The sequence below is a fragment of the Esox lucius genome, chromosome 6, assembly GCF_011004845.1.
Source record: "Esox lucius isolate fEsoLuc1 chromosome 6, fEsoLuc1.pri, whole genome shotgun sequence".
In the NCBI taxonomy this organism is placed as follows: Eukaryota; Metazoa; Chordata; class Actinopteri; order Esociformes; family Esocidae; genus Esox; species Esox lucius.
Genome location: NC_047574.1, coordinates 28,661,929 through 28,682,651, shown reverse-complemented (window position 1 = coordinate 28,682,651; position 20,723 = coordinate 28,661,929). Strand labels below are relative to the sequence as shown.

Sequence of the window (20,723 nt, the reverse complement as noted above, 5' to 3'; positions counted from 1 at the left end):
GGGAGACACCGCAAACCTTCTTGCGATGGCACGTATGGATGTGCCATACTGGAGGAGCTGGACTACCTGTGCATACTGAATGGGCTGCAGGTACCGCCTCATGCTACCAGTAGTGACAAAAATACTAGCAAAATGCAAAACTAATGAATAATCAGTCAGGAAGGATAAGAAGAGAGAAATTGTCTATGGCCACAACCTGCAAAACCCTTCCCTTTTTCTGGGTTGTCTTTCTGTTGCTTCTCCAGTGCACCTGTGGTCACATTCATTTGCACCAGAACAGGTGACACTGATTCACAGTCACTTATGCTTCCTAACTGGACAGATTGATATCCCTGAAGTTTCAATGACTCTGTGTTATACTGTGATGATTACGTGTTCCCTTAATTCTTTTGAGCAGGGGTCATTATCCACAGCACTAATTATTAATATGTATTTTATTATTTGTGTATGATCGCCATTGTGTTGGGTCTCTATTTTTGGTTTTGTTTCTCTGCTCAGTTTTGCTGAGCTTAGTCATATCTAACAACAAATGGATAGACAGGATCATTTACCTATCAGCTGACCACATCACGGTCAGGGCTGCAGACTTGGGTTGTGTTCAAGAAGATCAAAATATCAGCAGGTAACTGCATACGGACTAATAAAAAAAATCCCCTTGCACCATTAATAAGGACTCATTATTAAAGGGGCTGATGAGTCACATTTCACTCATAAAACTTTGTAGTTTGAAGCCTCTTCAACATGGTCCCTAGCCTTGTTCAATACAGGGCTTTCCAATGTCTTCTTGCACCTTCCTGACTGTCACAATTTTACTTGAACCCCAAAACTGGCATATTTACGTAGTCAATACCTCTGTGATTAGTTGACTCATAAATCCGCTGTGCTAGTTTAGGGTTACAACTAAAATGTGTAAAGTCTGGAGAGACCTGAGGAGAAAGTCAAAAATTGAAAGCCCAGGTGAAGATAAGTGGTGCGTCTGACACTGATAAACAGCTATACAAATACAGTATTAACATTCTGTCTGTCAGTAATATGGTTGTTGACATGGCATGCAACCATTGGTTGATAAATGCAACATCTAAGCAAGGGGTATTTTTAAGATGTTCAGAAAAGCTACAATATGTTAATTCTCTTCACCAGTCTACCAGATGAGATGACAACCATATACATTTGATTGTTGCTCCCTCAGTGATCACATACTGTATCCACTACTGTTCAAAAGTTTGGGGTCACTTAGAAAAGACACTGCCAAGAAACTGAATGCGGTGTACTACTCCATTCACAGAAAGGCACAAACTGGCTCTAACCAGAATAGAAAGAGGGGTGGGAGGCCCTGGTGCACAATTGATCAAGAAGATTAAATGCATTAGTGTCTACTTTGTGAAACAGAGGCCTCACTGGTCCTCAACTGGCAGCTTCATGAAATTGTACCCCGCAAAACACTAGTCTCCATGTCAACAGTGAGGCAACTCCAGGATGCTGGCCTTCTGGGAAAAGTTATGAAATAGCACAGGCACATCACAAAGAAGATCATTTTAGAGAAGCAGACCAAATGAAAGGATGCTGGGGGAGTGTGTGACACCATGTGTAAAGCATGGTGGAGGCAATGTGATGGTCTGTGGGTGCTTTGGTAGTGGTAAAGTGGGAGGTTTGTACAGGGAAAAGGGAATCTCAAAGAAGGAAGTATATCCCTCCATTTTGCAAAGCAATGCAATTCCCTGTGGATGGCGCTTGATTGGAGACAATTGTCTTACATTTTCTTAAATCTTCCTACAGCAGGACAATGACTCTAAGCACAGCTCCAAACTATGCAAGAACTATTTAGGGAAGAAGCAGCTAACTGGTATTCTGTCTATAAATGAATGGCCAGCACTGGATCTCAACTCCATTGAGCTGTTGTGGGAGCAGCTTGACAGTATGGTATGTAGGTGCCCATCAAGCCAATCCAACTTGTGGGAGGCGCTTCAGGAAGCATGGTGTGAAATCTCTAAAGATTACCTCAATAAATTGACCAATAGAATGCCAAAGGGTCTGCAAGGCTGTAACTGCTGCAAATGGAGGATTCTTTGACAAAAGCAGTTTGAAGGACACAATTATTATATCAATTAAAAATAATTATTTCTAACCTTGTCAATGACTATATTTCCTATTCATTTTGCTATATTTCCTATTCAAACTAATCTCATGGAAAACAAGGACATTTCTAAGTGACCCCAAACTTTTCAACGGTAGTGTATATAAGCTCACTCAAGGATCATATATACATATATTTTTTTTCTTCAGCACAGTCAGTGTGAGAAAAGAGCCCTCATGCAACAAATGGGTGGGGGAATACAATCTTAAAAAAACATTTGCCAAAGTAAAATTCTAAAAGCTGTTTATCAGGTTTTATGTTAAAAAGTAATCAACAAAAATAATTTGTTATAAGCTTAACACATTGACTAATCATTATTCATCACATTCAGTCAACAAATGAATTACTTATAGTTTGTTAATTGCAAATAACCTATGTCTGGAAAATAATGAATTGAATTATAAGTGCTTGTCTGAGCACTGGACCTTAGACTCTGTCTTTGCATAATAAAAACAATTGAACTTCATTACAATATTAGGTCAAACAATTGATGTCCAATGGCTCTTCTGCATAGATCTCTGGATTAAGGGGACAATGAATGTACAAATTCCCTGAAACGAAATAGATGAAAAAAAGGTGGAAATGTATTATTAGTATAAAACAATGACATTGCAATCTGTTTTCAAAATATAAAATGCAACTGAAGAGATTTTCTTACCGAATGATGTCTGGCAGGTGAGGGTCTTTATACAACCCATTATGAAGGTAGCCAAGCGATCCATTAAACCGTATCATCTTTACTCCATTCTCTGACTTCTGGGCTGCCTGTGCTATTTCATACAGCTTAACAGGAACACAAGTATATTAAGGGTGGAAACTTCCTTAACTGTAAAGTTTAAGAAACCCTATAGACATTCTGCAATTGTTTATCAGAAATGTTGACTGATATAACAGGGAATAGGGAAATTATTATTAGTTATAGTGAAAGGATCCAACCTGCTGAGCAATGTCAATAGGCGCTAGGTGGTCATCCTCAGCATGAAGGATCAGGAGGGGACTCCTCATCATTTTCAAGCTGTGGGGACATGGTGAAACACAACCTTCACAAACAGACAGCATCAAAGTCTCTGACAAATTCTGAGCCATATTTGGCTCTAATGGTTGCTGTCAGTGATTTTGATTGGATGTGTTGACTCAATTGCAAACCTGTTTTAGGATCTCAACATGAAAAGTTGCATTAACCAAATCCAATTTACAGCAACTATTATTCAACATTTACATTTGATTAAATAAGGAAAATACATACTTTTCATCATTAGGAAAAGTTAAATTGTATTCTGGCAATGGGTTCAAGTACTCAAAACCAGGGAAGTTCCAATAATACTGAGGAGATAAGGCAAATGTGTAGTTTAGTACATTCAAAAATAAACAAAATCATGGCTTTTAAACATACACTGTATTGCCATAAAGAGTCTTACCCAGGCAAATGGATGAAATGAACCAGCCCATCGAGTGTTGGCAAAAGCTCCCTCAAGGATAACACCATCAACTATAATCCCTAACAAAAGCAAACATATTAATGAAAAAAAGGATCTACTTCACTGTACCTAGAAAGATGGAAGTTGTGTGGAGGTAAGAAGGGGAAGTTCCCCCTGATGCTCCCTATGCAAGCACAATGGTCTTGTAGATCATGACCTACCTTGTTCCATTAGTTTGACTGCAGTATTGGTGGAAACCCTGTACAAAGATAATATACAACAAAATGGTTTTCACTCATCAAAAGTCCCTTTTCAAATGTCACATAATGGGTTGAATTCAAAAATATATTTGCAGTGCTCTTCACTAATATTGGCCGTTGTGGTCAATATGAGCAAAATGCACTGTGAAAAAAAGTTTGATCCTCTTGGGCTTTCATTAAAAATTAAGAGAACATGTAATCATCACAGTATAACAACAAGTCAATTAAACTTCAGGAATATCAATCCATCCAGTTAGGAAGCATAAGTGATTGTGAATCAATGTCACCTATTTTGGTACAAATGAAAGTGACAACAGGTGCAAGAAGGTGTGTTTCCCAGTACAGTCTCAAGAGCACGGAGGAGATACCAGGAGATGGGTCATTACACAAGGAGAGCTGGAGAGGGCCGTAGAAGGGCATCAACCCAGCAGCAGGACCGGTATCAGCTCCTTTGTTCGAGGAGAAACAGGAGGTGCATTGCCGGTGCCCTGCAAATGACCTCCAGCAGGCTACTGGTGTGCATGTTTCTGACCAAACTGTCAGAAACATACTCCATGAGGGTGGCATGAGGGCCCAACATCCTCTAGTTGGACCTGTGCTCACAGCCCAGCACTGTGCAGATGAGAGGAGGTTCACATTGAGCATGTGACAGACGTGAAAGAGTCTGGAGATGTCGTGGTGAACCTTACGCCTGTAACATCATCTAGCATGACTGGTTTGGTGGTGGGTCAGTGATGGTCTGTGGAGGCATATACTTGGAGGGTCGCACAGACCTCCATGTGCTAGCCAACGGTACACTGACTGCTGTTAGATACCGGGATGAAATCCTCAGACCCACTGTCAGACCTCATGCTGGTGCAGTGGGCCCTGGGTTCCTCCTGGTGCAGGACAAAGGCCGGCCTCTTGTGGCCAGAGTGTGTAGGCAGATCCTGGATGACGAAAGCATTGATGCCATTGACTGGCCCTCACGTTTTCCAGACCTGAATCCAATTGAGAACGTCTGGGATGTTATGTATCGGTGCACCCGAAGCTGCCAAGTAGCGCCACAGACTGCCCAAGAGCTCACTGATGCCCTGATCCAGGTCTGGGAAGAGATCCCCCAGGACACCATCCGCCGTCTCATCAGGAGCATGCCCAGATGTTGTCGGTTCCCCTGAGTGATTATGAACACTTAAGTGGTAAGCCATAACCTCCTGTTTCCCGGGGGTGTATAAATATGTGGTGACACACTGGCCAAATTCCCATAGTCATCCATCACTATCGGAAATAATAAAAAAAAAGGTTTTTGGGAAACAAACACCAGAGGTAGGTTTTATGTAGACAGAATGATAACCATGAAGAAAAGTACCTCATCCCCACTGTGAAGTATGGTGATGGATCTTTGATGGTGTGGGGCTGTTTTTCTTCCAAAGGCCCTGGACAACTTGTTAGTAAACATGGTATCATGGACTCCATCAAGTACCAGTGGATATTAAATGAAAACCTGACTGCCTCTGCCAGGAAGCTTAAACTGGGCTGTGGTTGGATCTTCCAGAAGGAAGTCAAAATCAAAAAAAAGTATTCTCATTGATCACATTATCAAGACCACATCCCATTTCCCTGATCTAAACCACATAGAAGTAATGTGGGATGAGTTGAAGAGGAGACTCCACAAGCATGGATGTCAGGATCTGAAGGATCTGGTGAGATTTTTTATGCAGGTGTCAGGTCGCGGCTGGGGGCCTCTAAACATCTCTATGGGCCTGGGGTTCACTGTCAGGGCCTGCCCGCAGAGGTGCCTCTAGGCATCTCTGCGCTGCTATTTTTGATTGTCTCCAATTAGAGGCAACTGCCCTGCGTTGCCTCAAATTGGGGACCTTATTTAAGTTGCCTTTGTTTTGCTTTTGGGTGTGGATCTTTGTTTATGCCGGCAGTGTTGTGCCTCAGTTTGTGGGTTGCCGCTCCTTTTGTTTTTTTGGGGTTTCAAAGAACATTAAGGATGTTACCCTACTCTCGCTGTGCCTCGTGTCCTGTCTTCCTTCGACCATGAGAGGAGGAATAGTCTCAGATTCCTTGACATGTGTTCTATAACCTCATTACGCATTATAGGTAAAAACTTAGAGCTGTTATCTTGGCAAAGGGAGGTTGCAGAAACCAATGGCGTAGTTAGGCCTAGGCGTCCGGATCTCAAAATGACCAAAGAAAATTATAATTGGCCCCTGATCTATTCATTTATAAATCACACATTATGACAATGTAGATGTGTAGGCCACTAGCGTGTACATCGAAATTGTCCTCATGCACATTCAAAACCCTGTATTTTCTGTCCCAGGAGGGGTGGGGGCTAAGCGCCGAATGTATTGTGATCCTAGCAACACCTCTGGCAGAAAGTATTAAATGTAGCCATTAATTGTGGCACACACTGGAGAAAATTTTGTTTTGTTTTACTTTACTAAAAGGTTAGAACTTTTTAACAGCCTGTTTTGCTCATTTATCAAGCATGCCAATATTAGTGGAGGAAACTGTATTGGTAATAGTACTAGTAGTTTTTGTAATAGTACCAGTAGTAATAGTAGTAGTAGTGAAAAAGTAGTATTTATTATAGAAGTAACAGAAGTAGTAGCAGTAGTACTAGAAATATATAAATTGGGTTAGCATTAGTAGTGGTAATAATAGTAGAAGGAACAGTAGCTGTAGTAGTATTAGTAGCATATTAATTGGTTTAGTAGTAGTATTAGCAGTAGTAATTTTATCATATGAATAAGGTTTGTGACACATGATTGAAAAAGCAACAAATAAAACAAGTATGCGTTTAAATCAGTCTTTGAACACAGTCAATGTCCAATCAGTAAATCTTAGTCCAGGTTAATGGGGTAATGAAAAAGGTAGTCACAGTATCATTACATTTAGCTTCATTACATTTACTTTGCACTACAAAAGACATGTGAGACATTCAGATTTTCATGATATTCATGAATAACGGCAATATGTTGTATTTGTTTAATTTCCCATTTAACAGTGCAGTTTGACTGAAAGCTTCCATGTTTCATTTGAGTTTCACACCTTATAATTCTGAGCAACTGTGCATAGACATGAGTTAACAGACTAAATAATCCAGCTTGAGTCACATGTGTGGTCACTCACCCAGTGCCAAGGGAGTGTCCCCAGAATATCACCAGACTGTTTCCACTGCGAGCTTTAACCCAGTGGTACAGGTAGAGGGCATCAGTGGTTAGTCCAACTTCAGTGGGCTCCCCGCTGGAGTCCCCAAAGCCTGTCAGAGGTTTTCATATCAGTGTCTGTACAGTATATAAATGCAATAAGAAAATGTATAGGCCAACAGTGAACTCCAAAAGTAATTTGTTTTGTCTCTGTATACCACCACTTTGGATTTTACATAATACAATGACAATGGGCAGACTGTCAGAAATGTAAAAGCATTTTGGAATCGAGTGGGCCATCCTTAGCCAGATAAATTGCAACCCTGTTTCCAAAAGGTTTGGGACGTTGTGAATAAAGATAACAGAATGCAATGATGTGCAAATCATTTCAACCCTATATTCAATAAATAGTACAAACCATTGACCTGAGTTTTAGCTGACAACGGCGAATGGCACGGTGGATTGTGTTCACCGACAATGTTTTCTGGAAGTATTCCTGAGCCCATGTTGTGATTTCCATTACAGTATCATTCTTGTACGAGATGCAGTGCTGTCTGAGGGCCAGAAGATCACGGGCATCCAGTATGGTTTTCCGGCCTTGACCCTTACACACAGAGATTGTTCCATATTCTCTGAATCTTTGGATGATATTATGCACTGTAGATAATGGTAACTTCAAACTCGTTGCAATTTATCTCTGCGAAACTCCTTTCTGATATTGCTCCACTATTCTTTGCCGCAGCATTGGGGGAATTGGTGATCCTCTGCCCATCTTGACTTCTGAGAGACACTGCCACTCTGAGAGGCTCTTTTTATACCCAATCATGTTGCCAATTGACATAATAAGTTGCAAATTGGTCCTCCAGCTGTTCCTTATCTGTACATTTAACTTATTGCTACCTGTCCCAACTTCTTTGGAATGTGTAGCTCTCATGAAATCCAAAATGAGCCAATATTTGGCATGACATTACAAAATATCTCACTTTCAACATTCGATTTGTTATCTATATTCTATTGTGAATTAAATATAAGTTTATGAGATTTGTAAATTATTCCATTTCTTTTTTACTCACAATTTGTACAGTGTTAAACTGGTGGAACATCTCACAACTTATTAGGTTAATTGACAACAGGTCAGCAACATGATTGGGTAACAAAAAGAGCATTGCAGAAATGATGAGCCTTTCAGAAGTAAAGATGGGCAGGGGTTCACCACTCTGTGAAAGACAAATAGTGCAACAATTTAAGAATTACAAATTTAAGAACGGTTCTTAAGGTAAAATTGCAAATAGTTTAGAGATCTCATCATCTACAAAACATAATCTCATTAAAAGATTCAGAGAAATCTCATGTACGCAAGGGACAAGTCCCTAACCGATATTGGATGGCTGTGATCTTTGGGCCCTCAGGCGGCACTGCATTAAAACCAGACGATTCTGTAATGGAAATAACTGCATGGGCTCAAGAACACTTCTGAAAACTATTGTCTGTGAACACAGTATATCGCTGCATCCACAAAAGCAATTTAAAGCTCTAGCATGCAAAGAAGAAACCATATATAAACAAGACCCAGAAACGCTGCCGCCTTCTCTGGGCCTAAGTTTCATTTAAGATGGGACTGAGGCGAAATGGAAAACTGTCTAGTGGTCTGACTAATAAAGATTTGAGATTCTTTTTGGAAATCATGGACACTGCATCCTCCAGCCTAAAGAGGAGAGGGACCATCTGACTTGTTATCTGCACACAGTTCAAAAGCCAGCATCCGTGATGGTATGGGGGTGCATTAGTGCACATGGCATGGGTGACTTGCACATCTGTCAAGGCAACATTAATACTGAACAACATATACAGATTTTGGAGCAACATATGCTGCAATCCAGATGGCATATTTTTCAGGGAAGGCTTAATTATTTCAGCAAGACAATGCCAAACCACATTCTGCACATATTACAACATCATGGCTCCATAGTAAAAGAGTCCAGGTTCTAAACTGGCCTGCTCACAGTCCAGTTTTGTCACCAATAGAAATGTTTGGGGCATTTAGAAATGAAAAATATGACAAAGGAGACCCCAAACTGTTGAGCAGCTGAAATCCTTTATGAAGCAAGAATGGAAAAACATTTCACTTTCAAAACTACAGCAATTGGTCGCCCCAGTTCCCAAACGCTAACCGAGTATTGTTAAAAGGAGAAGTGAGTCAACGCAGTGGGAAATGTGGAAGACCAAGAAAGACCACAGTAGATGACCACTGTGGATGTCAGAGGAATTCTTCCAATTGTTAAGAAAAAAACTAACAGTCCACGGATCTGTAGTAATCTCTAGGAGGCAGGCATAGATGTATAAAACACTACATTATGCAGTATAGCAGGGGTATTCAATTTACTCTACGAGATCTGGAGCGAGTTCTACCTCATCATTAATTGCACCCACCTGATTGACCAGATCTAAGTCCCTGATCAGAGGGATGTAATAAAAGAATGAAATGGAACTAGCTTCAAAATCTAGAGTTAAATACTGCTGACTTATTAAATAACCTCTAGAATAACTCCAGAACAGAACAGCCAGGATACAGTTATATTAACTTTTATTGAAGCATAATTGAATCATAAAGAACCTGTAGAGTACTAGAACAAAGTGTTATGTTAAGGGACAAAATGTAACAGATAACGAAAAGAAAGCATGAACAAATAACACTGCCCGAGTTCCAAATACTGCCTCATTTGTGAAACATGGTGGAGATGGTGCTATTGTGTTGGCATGTATGGGAGCAACTGGAACTGGCTAAATTCCAACAGGCTAAATTCTGAAGTGTACATATCTTGTGAAACATCTTGTTTGCTCAGCTACATCCGAACACATCTATGGTTACTGGATAGTGCTTCATCGTGCAGGACTGTGATGCCAAACACACAGTGAGATTTTCAGGGCTAAAAAGGGGAAGGTTCTTCACTGGCTAATCAATCTAAGTCCAATTAAGCATGGCTTCCACATGCAGAAGAAAAAACAGAAGACAAAAAGGCAAAGAAAGAAATAGGAGTTGATGGCTGCAATACAGGCATCGCACAACATCAGCAGGGAAGATAGAGTGTCTGGGGATATCTATGGGTCACAGACTTCAGGCAATCAATACATGCAAAGGATGTGCGATCAAGTACTAAACATTGCTACATTGTTTATGATGGTCATCTCTCCAAATACTTTTGGTACTCTAACAGAACGTGCTGTAAATACTATTGGAACTCTACTGTATATTCAGAACATGCTGTAAATTGTAAGTGGCTCGTTCGATATGGATGAAAATACACTTGATTTAAAGCTGACGGTCAGCACTTTAACCCCATAGCAACTATATCATTTTTAAGTGCAGGAATACAGTGGGGAAAAAACTAATATGTCACTGTCTCTTAAATTTGGATCATTATCAGGTCAAGCATGAGGTAAAATTCAGTTGTATTATGATATTTTTAATTACCACAAGGGGGCAGTCAAAGGTAATACTAGATACTTGGAATTTGGAGATGGGCTGTCTCAACACCACATACTTGAGGCAAATGTTAGGTTACCAAGACTGAAATTTATTCAAACTAAATAAATAAAGCAAATATGTTTCAACAGACTGACAGAAATAAAGTTTAACTAACCTCTGTAGTCAAAAGACAAAGCATGGTATCCCAGTGCACTGAGGACCTTTGAATACAAAAGCCAAACATTTATGTAACTCAGCAGACGCTGTTATTCTTTGTTATTCAAACCTATAGCCCTGGCATTGTAAGTTTTGTGCTATACTAATGGACCTATCCAGAAATAATGTATCAATGCAATTTTTTCAATGTATAATTTTTCACTAACCTTTACTACTCCCACACGATGACTTGCTGCCCTGTTTGAAAAAAATTGGTATTTAAGACTAAAAGCATCTTTCCACATTACTCCCTCACAGCCATGCATTGCTCTTTCTACCTTGTGTTTGTATTTCCATGGAGATAAATGAAGATCGGACTTCCATCTCCCAAAGACTTTTGGTACCATTCCAAGTCCTTTCCTTGTGCTTCTTTCCACTGACTTTCGGGGACTGTGTGCCTTGAACATATTGTACAGAAAAAACTTAGAAGTAACAACTTAGGAAGTGACCAAACTTGGAGGGACGGCATACTGATTATATTTATACAGTTGAATATAGAATTTTAAAAGATCAGCAGATGAGTGGCAAATCTAAGGTAGGTAGGATATATAACCATACAATGTTACTTAGAAAATGAGTGTTTGATAGCTTACTCACCATACACCCAATGAGATTCCTTGCTCTGATGTAAGGTACATGTTCACTGTATGGTTAAGAGACAGTTCGGCTGGCTGGCTATGGTCGATGAATAATGGGACCCTGACTAAAAACATAGAAACAAATGTATCCTATTAACATTGATTCATTAGTCTTAGTTTATCCATTCTTTTGGATTAATATCAAGATTTAACTCACCTCTGTAAGAATACACAATCTTTTTTATGATGTAAGGTTGCATCATGAAAGGCACTGAAACATAAATGAAACACACAGCCAAAAGTCCTCTTTTGAACCACCACAAAAAATGGGAGCTAGGTCTGTGAGAGAGACACAAAGAGAGTGAGTATAAGTTAAAAAGAGTCAATTCATTAACAAATTAGTCCTGTATCTCTACATAGTTTCACCATCAATTTTCACAAGTACATTCAAAAGGTACTGTTATGTTTTTCTGGGACAATCAATTAATTATTTAGTGATTTTAATTACTTTAAATGCAATATTATTGACTTTCTGTATTTTTATTTAATCAATGACTAATTCAGTGATTGTCACAAAAACATTGAAATAGATACGATTTATTTTAAAATGTTGTAGCCTACTTTTAAACCTTAGTTTTGAATCAATGTTCAACTTATGATGAATAAAAATACATTGTCAATAAAATTGCTTTTAAAATTATAAAAATCACTCCCTTTCCAAAGGTTCAGCTTTTGTTGCCTTTACAGCATAAAATGACAACATATAAAATCAGACTTCTCATGGCTTTATTTACACACAGTAATCCACAATATCCAAGTTAAAAAAACAATTCCTAAAAAATTTAACTAACTAACATTTTAATTAGAACTGGAAAATAACCTATTTGGATAAGTGAACACCCCGAATTAATACTTGGTGGAACCACCTTCTGATGAATTACAGCCATGAGTCTGCTGAAGAGAAGGCCACTTGGTCTCTTATATTTGTGCTCATAAGTTTGCATACCCTGGCGGAAATTGTGAAATTTGCAAAAATATTTTATTGAAGGATCATATGAAGCCATTTAATATCACATAGTTGTTTGGCTCCTTTTTAAATCATAATGATAACAGAAATCACCCAAATGGCCCTTCTCAAAAATGTACATACCCTTGAATGTTTGGCCTTGTTACAGACACACAAGATGACACACACAGGTTAAAATGGCAATTAAAGATTAATTTCCCACATCTGTGGCTTTTCAAATTTCAATTAGTGCCTGTGTATAAATAGTGAATGAGTTTGTTGGCTCTCACGTGGATTCACTGAGCAGGCTAGATACTGAGCCACGAAGCAGAAAATAACTGTCAAAAGACCTGCGTAAAAAACCTGGAATGACGAGACCAAAATAGAGCTTAGGGTCACAACCACAAGCGCTATGTTAGGAGAGGGGTCAACAAGGCCTATAGTGAACAGAATACCATCTCCATTGTGAAGCATGGTGGTGGCTCACTGATATTTTGGGGGTATGTGAGCTCTAAAGGCACAGGGAATCTTGTGAAAATTGATGGCAAGATGAATGCAGTATGTTATCAGAAAATACTGGCAGACAATTTGCATTCTTCTGCACGAAAGCTGTACATGGGACGCTCTTGGACTTTCCAGCACGACAATGACCATAAGCACAAGGCCAAGTTGACCCTCCAGTGGTTACAGTAGAAAAAGGTGAAGGTTCTGGAGTGGACCAAAGATTTTGCATGACCTGCAGGCATTTTACCACGACGAATGGGCAGCTATACCACCTGCGAGAACTCGGGGCCTCATAGACAACTTTTACAAAAGAATGCACGCTGTCATTGATGCTAAAGGGGGCAATACACAGTACTAAGAACTAAGGGTATGCAGACTTTTGAACAGGGGTCAGTTCGTTTTTTTCTTTGTTGCCATGTTTTGTTTTATGATTGTGCCATTCTGTTATGACCTACAGTTGAATGTGAATCCCATAAGAAATAAAAGAAGTGTTTTGCCTGTTCACACATGTTTTCTTTACAAATGGTACATATATTACCAATTCTCCAAGGGTATGCAAACGTTTGAGCACATCTTTATACATATACTTAATACATTTTCTGCCCTCTATTTGTACTTCTGGTTAGACGCTAACTGCATTTCGTTGTTTTGTACTTGTACTGTTAAACTCACAGCTTCGTGTGGATAAAAAGTATTTGAGAGCGGGTATTCACGATTGCGAACGGTTTGGGGTTTCTGCATCGTTTTGACAATGTTGGTGGTTGTGGAGGAAAACGTAAGATTACTGCAAACTTGGTGACTGCGGTGAAGTTAGTTTTATGCACATATAAAAAACGTTGTTCATTTTTGAAGATAGTAAGAAATATTACATTAAGTAATACCTGCCAGAGTATGTAACACATCGAGTGAGGGTTACGCTCTGCTCCAAGTCTTTCCCATCACTCTGCTCAAAACCGCTATTCACTCACAGGAAAAATAATTGCCATTATCGTTCCTGACTGTGATGGGGGGGCTGGGGCCAGGTCAGCTATATAACAGAATTGAATGACCCCTCATTGTGTAGTAGAGATTACAAGCCTGGCACAGCCATCCCCACTACTATATCCACACTACTATATCAACACTTGATTCCTGGCACATATTTGTTTATCTTTACTAGTGGTTTGCCAAAGTAGTAATCCAGTCTTCACACTTTGTTTAAATTAGAAATACCACAGATATTCCATTTATTAATTTTCTAATAAAAATAAAATCAAAGCTGTCAAGGTAAGAAACATCTGCCTAGTTGAGGTGATTGACACTGGCAAAGGTGAGAGAAGAATTATAAATTATAGGTAGGCCTGTTGATATTAATAATAATATTAATAATAATTGTGTGCAGCACTTAATAAAGGTCAAATAAATAGGCCTATAAAATAAATTAATTAATTAAAAAAAAACATTGAAATTATACATGAGTAATAGAACATTTAACATGAGTACATGAGTAATAGAACATTTAACATGAGTAATAGAACAACTAGCCAGCTCTTATGCCTATCCAGGTGAGCATGGTCAGTAAAATTTATTTAGGTCAAGGTGAAAATGAAATGAGCAGTAGGCTCAAAACTAAAGCACAACAATAATACAGAATAATGGTAATCAAAATCAGTAGTATATGTAGGTGAGCTGGATTTGTACTTGTTGATGAATTGTGCTGTCTTTGGGATGGGGTAAGCAACAGCAATCTCCTCACTTCAGGGTGCCTTCTGGAGCCCTGGCACGATGGAGGGATTACAGATTGAACACAAGAAGCACCATATTCAGTAAATGGCAAGACGTGCTGCTGTCTACTTTTCCCTGTGACATAATTTTACAAAATATGTAGCAAAAACACTTAACAATGAACTGCACTTATACAGCATTTATTCATGTTTGTTAATGTTAATTTCAACATTACTTATACTTTATTAAAATGTTGTTAACATGAGTTAATGCACTGTGAACTAACATGAACAAACAATGAACAGCTTTATTTCTATTAACTAACATTAACAAAAATTCATAAATACTATAACAAATGTATTACTCATTGTTAGTTCATGTTAGTTAATACAGTAACTAATGTTTAATAAATTAACCTTGCATATTTCTTATTTATAATTAAAATCAGTAAATCAGTGTGCTCACAGTATCAGTGTGAACTGTGTGCTTGCTTCAGGCTGGTGAGAACTTCAATGTCTGGTTGCAGTCTAGTAGTAGCCAGTCTCAAGGTCTGATGCAAGTGTTTATCTATGAGTCTTTTCCTTGTTGGAATCTTGGTTTGCTTCATGCAGGAAAAGGTTTGCTCACAGATGTAGGTGCTGCCAAAAACTGTGGACATCTTCATGGCATGCTGTTTGATGTTTGGGTAGGGTTCCTCTGGGAGCGAAAGCATAGAACTCAATGAGACTGTCAGGCTTGAAGGCGTCTTTAAGGATATCACAATTCTGCAACTCGGCTAGTTCAAACTGAAGAGAGGGAAGGGCATAATTTATGTCGGCAGCAAAGGGGTTCTGGAACAAGCGTATTCCTTTACCGTTGACATGAAGCTCACGGAACCGCGCACTGAACTCTCCCTGTAGCATTTCCAGTGCATCCTTGCACTTTTCGACTGGGAACGGGACAGCTGGGTTCTCAGCGCAGTGGCTTTGGGTGGCAGGGAGATGTGTGAAGTTCAGCTTTTGGACCTGTCGCACAAGCAGCACTAGTTTGACCTCGAACGCTTTGATGTGGGAATACATGATTAGCTTCCCTTGGCCTTGGAGCTGCACGTTTTCAGTCACATCAGTTAAAAACGCGAGGTCCCATTTCCATTCTGGCTCGGTCAGCTCTCGTACCGTTTCACCTTTAGACTGCAGGTGTTGATTTCGGGTAGCAGGTTATAGAAACGGCGCAACACTCTGCCTCGGCTTAACCATCGTATTTCTGTGTAGTACAGCACATCCTCGTAGGCACACTCAAGCTCGGAGAGAAAGGCCTGGAACTGTCTGTTTCAGCGGTTCAGCCCATGTTTTCGGATGTAGTTGACACAGTGCACAACCACCTTCATGACAGACGCCCACTTCAAAACTTTGCAGCATAGTGCTTGCTGGTGAATCAGACAGTGGACTTGTAGTGGGGGGGTGAGACCTCATTCCTCGAATTCATTTGTTCAAGCGCCCTACTAGCCCCCTTGTTGTGCCAACCACACTAGGTGCGTCATCCGTAGTGATGTTGGCCAATTTAGACCAGTGTAGACCCAACTCTTACATTGTTTTGCAAACTTGGACAAAAATGTCCTCTCCTGTCGTAGTACCTTTGAGACTTTTTAGAGCTGCCAGTTCCTCAGACACTTCAAAGCTTGCTCTAACTCCACAAATAAAAATGAGCAGTTGTCCTGCACGTCATTGCTCTCATCCATGTCCAAAGCAAAAAACTTCTGACGCTTCCCCAAATCTTCGATTCGCCTGGTCATAGTAGGTCCGGAGAGACTCACCGCGTTGAGCGCATCCTTCTTGTCGGGACACACCTCCTCGGCCACAGCAAACATGCATTCTTTAACAAAGTCCCCATCAGTAAACGGCTTTCCATGGGTAGCTAGTAGGTAAGCTACCTTATAGCTAGCTCGGACAGCAGCCTGGTTGACCTGAGTTTGGCGAAGGAATACATTCTGTTGTGCAGCCAGTCCGCCTTTCGTCCTCCGAATCTTGTCTTCTCTTGCTTGCCCTCGCAGGCTAGTATACTCTTTGTGGCGTGTTTCGTGGTGACGACGCAGATTATATGCTTTGAAAACCGCCACACTTTCTTTACATACAATACTACGGAAGAGGATTAGTGCCAAGCAATAATAAAAAAAAATAATCTCGCATTATAAAGTCATTATAATGCAAGATTAAACTCGTTAAATTTCGAGAAAAAAAATCGAAATACAATCTTGAGAATAAACTCGAAATACAATCTTGAGAATAAACTAATTAAATATCGAGAATAAAAGTCGAAATTAAATGTAGAGAATAACGCATTCGATCAGTGTGCATTGCATAGCCTACTGATAGAGGACATGGCAGAGTTGGATCAATTAGTCAAGCTATATTATATACTTTCTTTCAGTAACAAAGAAATACTATCAACTATAAGCTAATTATGACAGAATTATAATTAGCATACGAATTTAAAAGAGAATTTGCAAGCGGCTAGGTCTTTTTAGAAGAAAAAATCTGTCCAATTTGCGCGATGTACTCGCTTTTGTCCAACATGAATTGACAACCAGTGGACAAATGCAAGGTTATCGCTGCCTTCACCTACGCGCGATTCATCGAGGTTTCGTGATTTCCCCAGGATACCATAAAACGGATTATTCAACTTTATTCTCGATATTTAATGAGTTTATTCTCAAGATTGTATTTCGACTTTTTTCTCAAAATTTAACGAGTTTAATCTCGCATTATAATGACTTTAATCTCGAGATGTTTTTTTTTTAATTATTATTTCTTGGCACTAATCCTCTTCCGTACAATACAAACTGCACGGTCCTTATACTGAACAAAAAAATAATCGTTGGTCCACTGTTCTTTGACAACTCTGCACTCTTTATCAACTTTTCGTTTAACGCTAGACATTTTGCTGTCCTGAACATTGATAGTTGCGCGCGTGTGAAAACGCGCGTGCGCTGTCTGACTGCTTGATCTCGAGCTTGTCAGGTGACGAAATTTCGGCAAATATTATAACTAAATATACATTTTTAACTGAAAAAAATCAACTAAATACCAGATGGAGACATGTTATTATTTTCCAAAATGCTATTTTTAAAAAATAGGCCATGACGACTTTTGGGGATTGCCTCATAGGGCCGGTTCAGGTAGTGGGGGGCAGGGGGCTGGGGGGCCGGTCAAAGGGGGGTGGCGGGCCTGATTCGGCGCGCGGGCCTTAGTTTGGTGACCCCTGCTTTAAACCCTATATTCAATAAAGAAAACACATCAAATGTTGAAAATTAGAAATTTTATTGTTTCTTGAAAAATATATTGCAACTTTTTATATTTGATGCCAGCGACACGTTTCAAAAAACAAAACAATGGATAAGTTGTGTAATGCAAAAAAAGACCTAAACCTGGTGGAACATCTCACAACTAATTAGGTTAATTGGCAACAGGTCAGTGACATGATTGGGTATAAAAAGAGCATCCCAGAGAGGATGAGTCTTTCAGAAGTAAAGATGGGGAGGGATTCACCACTCTGTGAAAGACTGTGCAGGCACACAGTGCAAAAATGTAAAAATACAATTTGTAAAAGTAAGTTTGGGGATCTCTGTAACGAGGACTTGCATGGGAGACGACACCGCTTTGACAAACTCATCATCTACGATACATAATATTATTTAAAAAATTCAGAGAATCCAGAGAAATCTCTGTACGCAAGGGACGAGGCCGAAAACCAGTATTGGATGGCCATGATCTTTGGGCCCTCAGCCTACCCACATCCCCAGACCTGATGTTAGAACCCAAACAACCCACCACAACGATGGTGGCACTGGATATCACAGACTGTTAGACACAATGCAGCAGTGTACTGCATACATTAAGGGACCTGAGCCGCCTCAAAAAGTAAAGCCATATTTGGCGCAGGTATTACCAGCCAATTCCAGCTAATTATGCAAGTGGACCCACAGGAACATATATGACCCGACCACCTCCATATCCTTCCCCTGAATAGAGACTGCACCATTTCTACAGCCTGCCGGAAATCCACCACCATCTACTCTGTCTTGGTGATAAAGGCCTGTAGAACAGGCCTTTCAAAAATGCGATTTGTTATTGAAATGTTATCAATATAGTTACCTCTAGATAAAAATACATTATTTTCTATTTTATTATAATAACATTTGTAAATAGTAAAAAAAAAAAAAAAAAGAAACCGTGAAGGACTACTTTTTCATCTGTATTTTGAATGGGTAGGGTCATATTTTTAAGGTTCGGGAAGGTGAATATAAAGACATATAAATGTATTCTGCTTCGGGGAGGGTCAACCTTTATATTAACGGTGGGATATATCCTCCGGATACCCCATGTTAAAAAAACGATCAGTCCAAAACTACGGTGGGGATACCAGAGCTTTCATTTAATCCGCATTTAGAGCTTGAAGCCCCAGTTAATAGTTTGTATTGAAAAACGTTGTCTTGAAGCTTTCATCTTATTCCAGAAATAGGCATATTTACTTGACTTGTCTAAAGAACATAATTGTATGCATTGTGATTGGTATCCTACTCACTTTAGCTGTGCACTCGCCACCCCAGCTTCAACTCCAATCGTCTGCTCCTTGGAGTGACGGTTTCCAGTCCTCTTTCTCATCCTGAGTCGTTTCAACTGTTTACTTGCCACCAGTCTTCCTCTTTAACTTCAGAGACTATGATCGGAACTACATTGACATCTATGCGCCTACTCTTGTTTTTTTCTACTTCAAAAAGATGGAAGTACAGAAACCATTGATTAGGACATTAGGGAGGAGTTTAGCTGTGTTAAGGTGACCCAGAGTAACCTCAGAGTTTAACTAACTGTTCTCGACATTTGGTTTTAGATGTATTCTGCTGGCAGCACAAACGATGACCAGGGCTGCCAACTCTCGCGAGACAAGCAAGCAAGCAGCTTCAAAAACAAGCTGTTAAGGTCAATAAAGGAGCCTGTAACATATTAAACTGAAACTTCCACTCAGAGTTTGAAAAGCAAAAACATTCATCTAATATTAAATCCCTGGAATGGCAAATGTCAGTAAAAGGTTATTTGATGAGTAAATTATTTGAAAGAATAGTTAAATTTAAAAACGTATTTAATCATTTCCTTCACCTTCAAAAAAATTATAAAATAAAAAATACAATTGTACTCTTTTGTTTATCATTTACTCACTCTTTATATTTTTCGACACCTCACTTTTACTATTTTCTCAGGCAGAGGCGTTTCTAGGCATAGGCAACCTAGGCGGTCCTTAAAGAAATATAATAAAAATTAATAATATATATTTATATATATGGGGGAAATCAATCCATCTGTAGTTTTAGTTATTATAAAAATAAAACAAACTATACATTAAGTCAAGACTTATTTATTTGTTATGAGTGAGATTATATTGACGTTTTGAGAGATGGTGAAGCAGGATGGGGTGGGTGAGTAAGTGCGCCAGTTAACCTTCATACGATCCGTTGAAATTTTCTGATCAGGACTCCCATTATTCGTGTGTTTCCTGCCTGGGACCGGCCCATGCTCGCGAGGGTCTCACCCCCAGGCTTGCTCCTCCTGCGCTTCCTTGTCCCTCTCTGCACGTGTAGAGACGTGTACTTCGAACAGGAGGTGGGCATCTTTGCCGTCTTGAGTTCCAGTGACGACGACGACGAGATGTCTGAGGAGTACGCTCCTACGCGGAACCCGACTCCTCTGATGCAGGTGGAGCTGCTCTATTCCCACGTGGGTTGTGGTAGCGGATCTTGCGCTTCTCCCTCACTCCGGGGAGAGCTGGAGGACGACCTCTCCTCTGCTGTTTCTCCCTGCCCGCCCCCTCTCCGTGTGGAGTTTGCAGGCATTATTGAGAGGGCAGCTTTACGCATCCAGCTGCCTCTGCCTCCTCTGCCTGCTCCGAAGGAGCCTTCAGACATGTCCTTCGGCTCATGGGCGGAGCGTGTGAAACCGGTGGACTCCCCTGCGCCTGAGGTCTGTGGTTTTAAAACCTTCGCCGAGGGTTCCTGGTCCGCTCCAGCTTCTGCCAGAGCTCCCGTTACGTCCTACACCACCTTCACCAGGGTCTACGGTAGGCAGACTCCCATCAGCTCAGCCATCCCTCCTTTAGAGCCCGAGCTGGCCGCACATTTCCTGCCTTCCTGGGGCTGGCCCGGTTGGAAGCCCACCTTGCCATCCACCAAGGATTGCTACTCGGGGCAGCTGTGGGATAATGTTTATCTCTGTCACTATGCCGGCCCCGTTGGATATGAGAAGTGGTGTGAATGAGCGGCTTTTCCAT

At 40.1% G+C, this 20,723-nt stretch overlaps 1 protein-coding gene across 1 annotated transcript; it reads right to left on the bottom strand.

The window, feature by feature from the left end:
* Positions 1 to 2,360: 2,360 nt before the first annotated feature.
* LOC105026567 (lysophosphatidylserine lipase ABHD12-like) lies at positions 2,361 to 19,309 on the bottom strand. Its single transcript, XM_013132141.3, has 13 exons — positions 18,987 to 19,309; positions 11,430 to 11,551; positions 11,232 to 11,337; positions 10,913 to 11,032; positions 10,802 to 10,832; positions 10,594 to 10,639; positions 6,936 to 7,065; positions 3,774 to 3,811; positions 3,553 to 3,632; positions 3,381 to 3,457; positions 3,071 to 3,149; positions 2,793 to 2,917; positions 2,361 to 2,685 (listed from the first exon to the last, which is right to left on the bottom strand). The coding sequence occupies exons 1-13, from the start codon at positions 19,064 to 19,066 to the stop codon at positions 2,658 to 2,660; spliced, it is 1,062 nt and encodes a 353-aa protein (XP_012987595.1). The 5' UTR covers positions 19,067 to 19,309; the 3' UTR covers positions 2,361 to 2,657.
* Between the last annotated feature and the right edge of the window lie 1,414 nt (positions 19,310 to 20,723).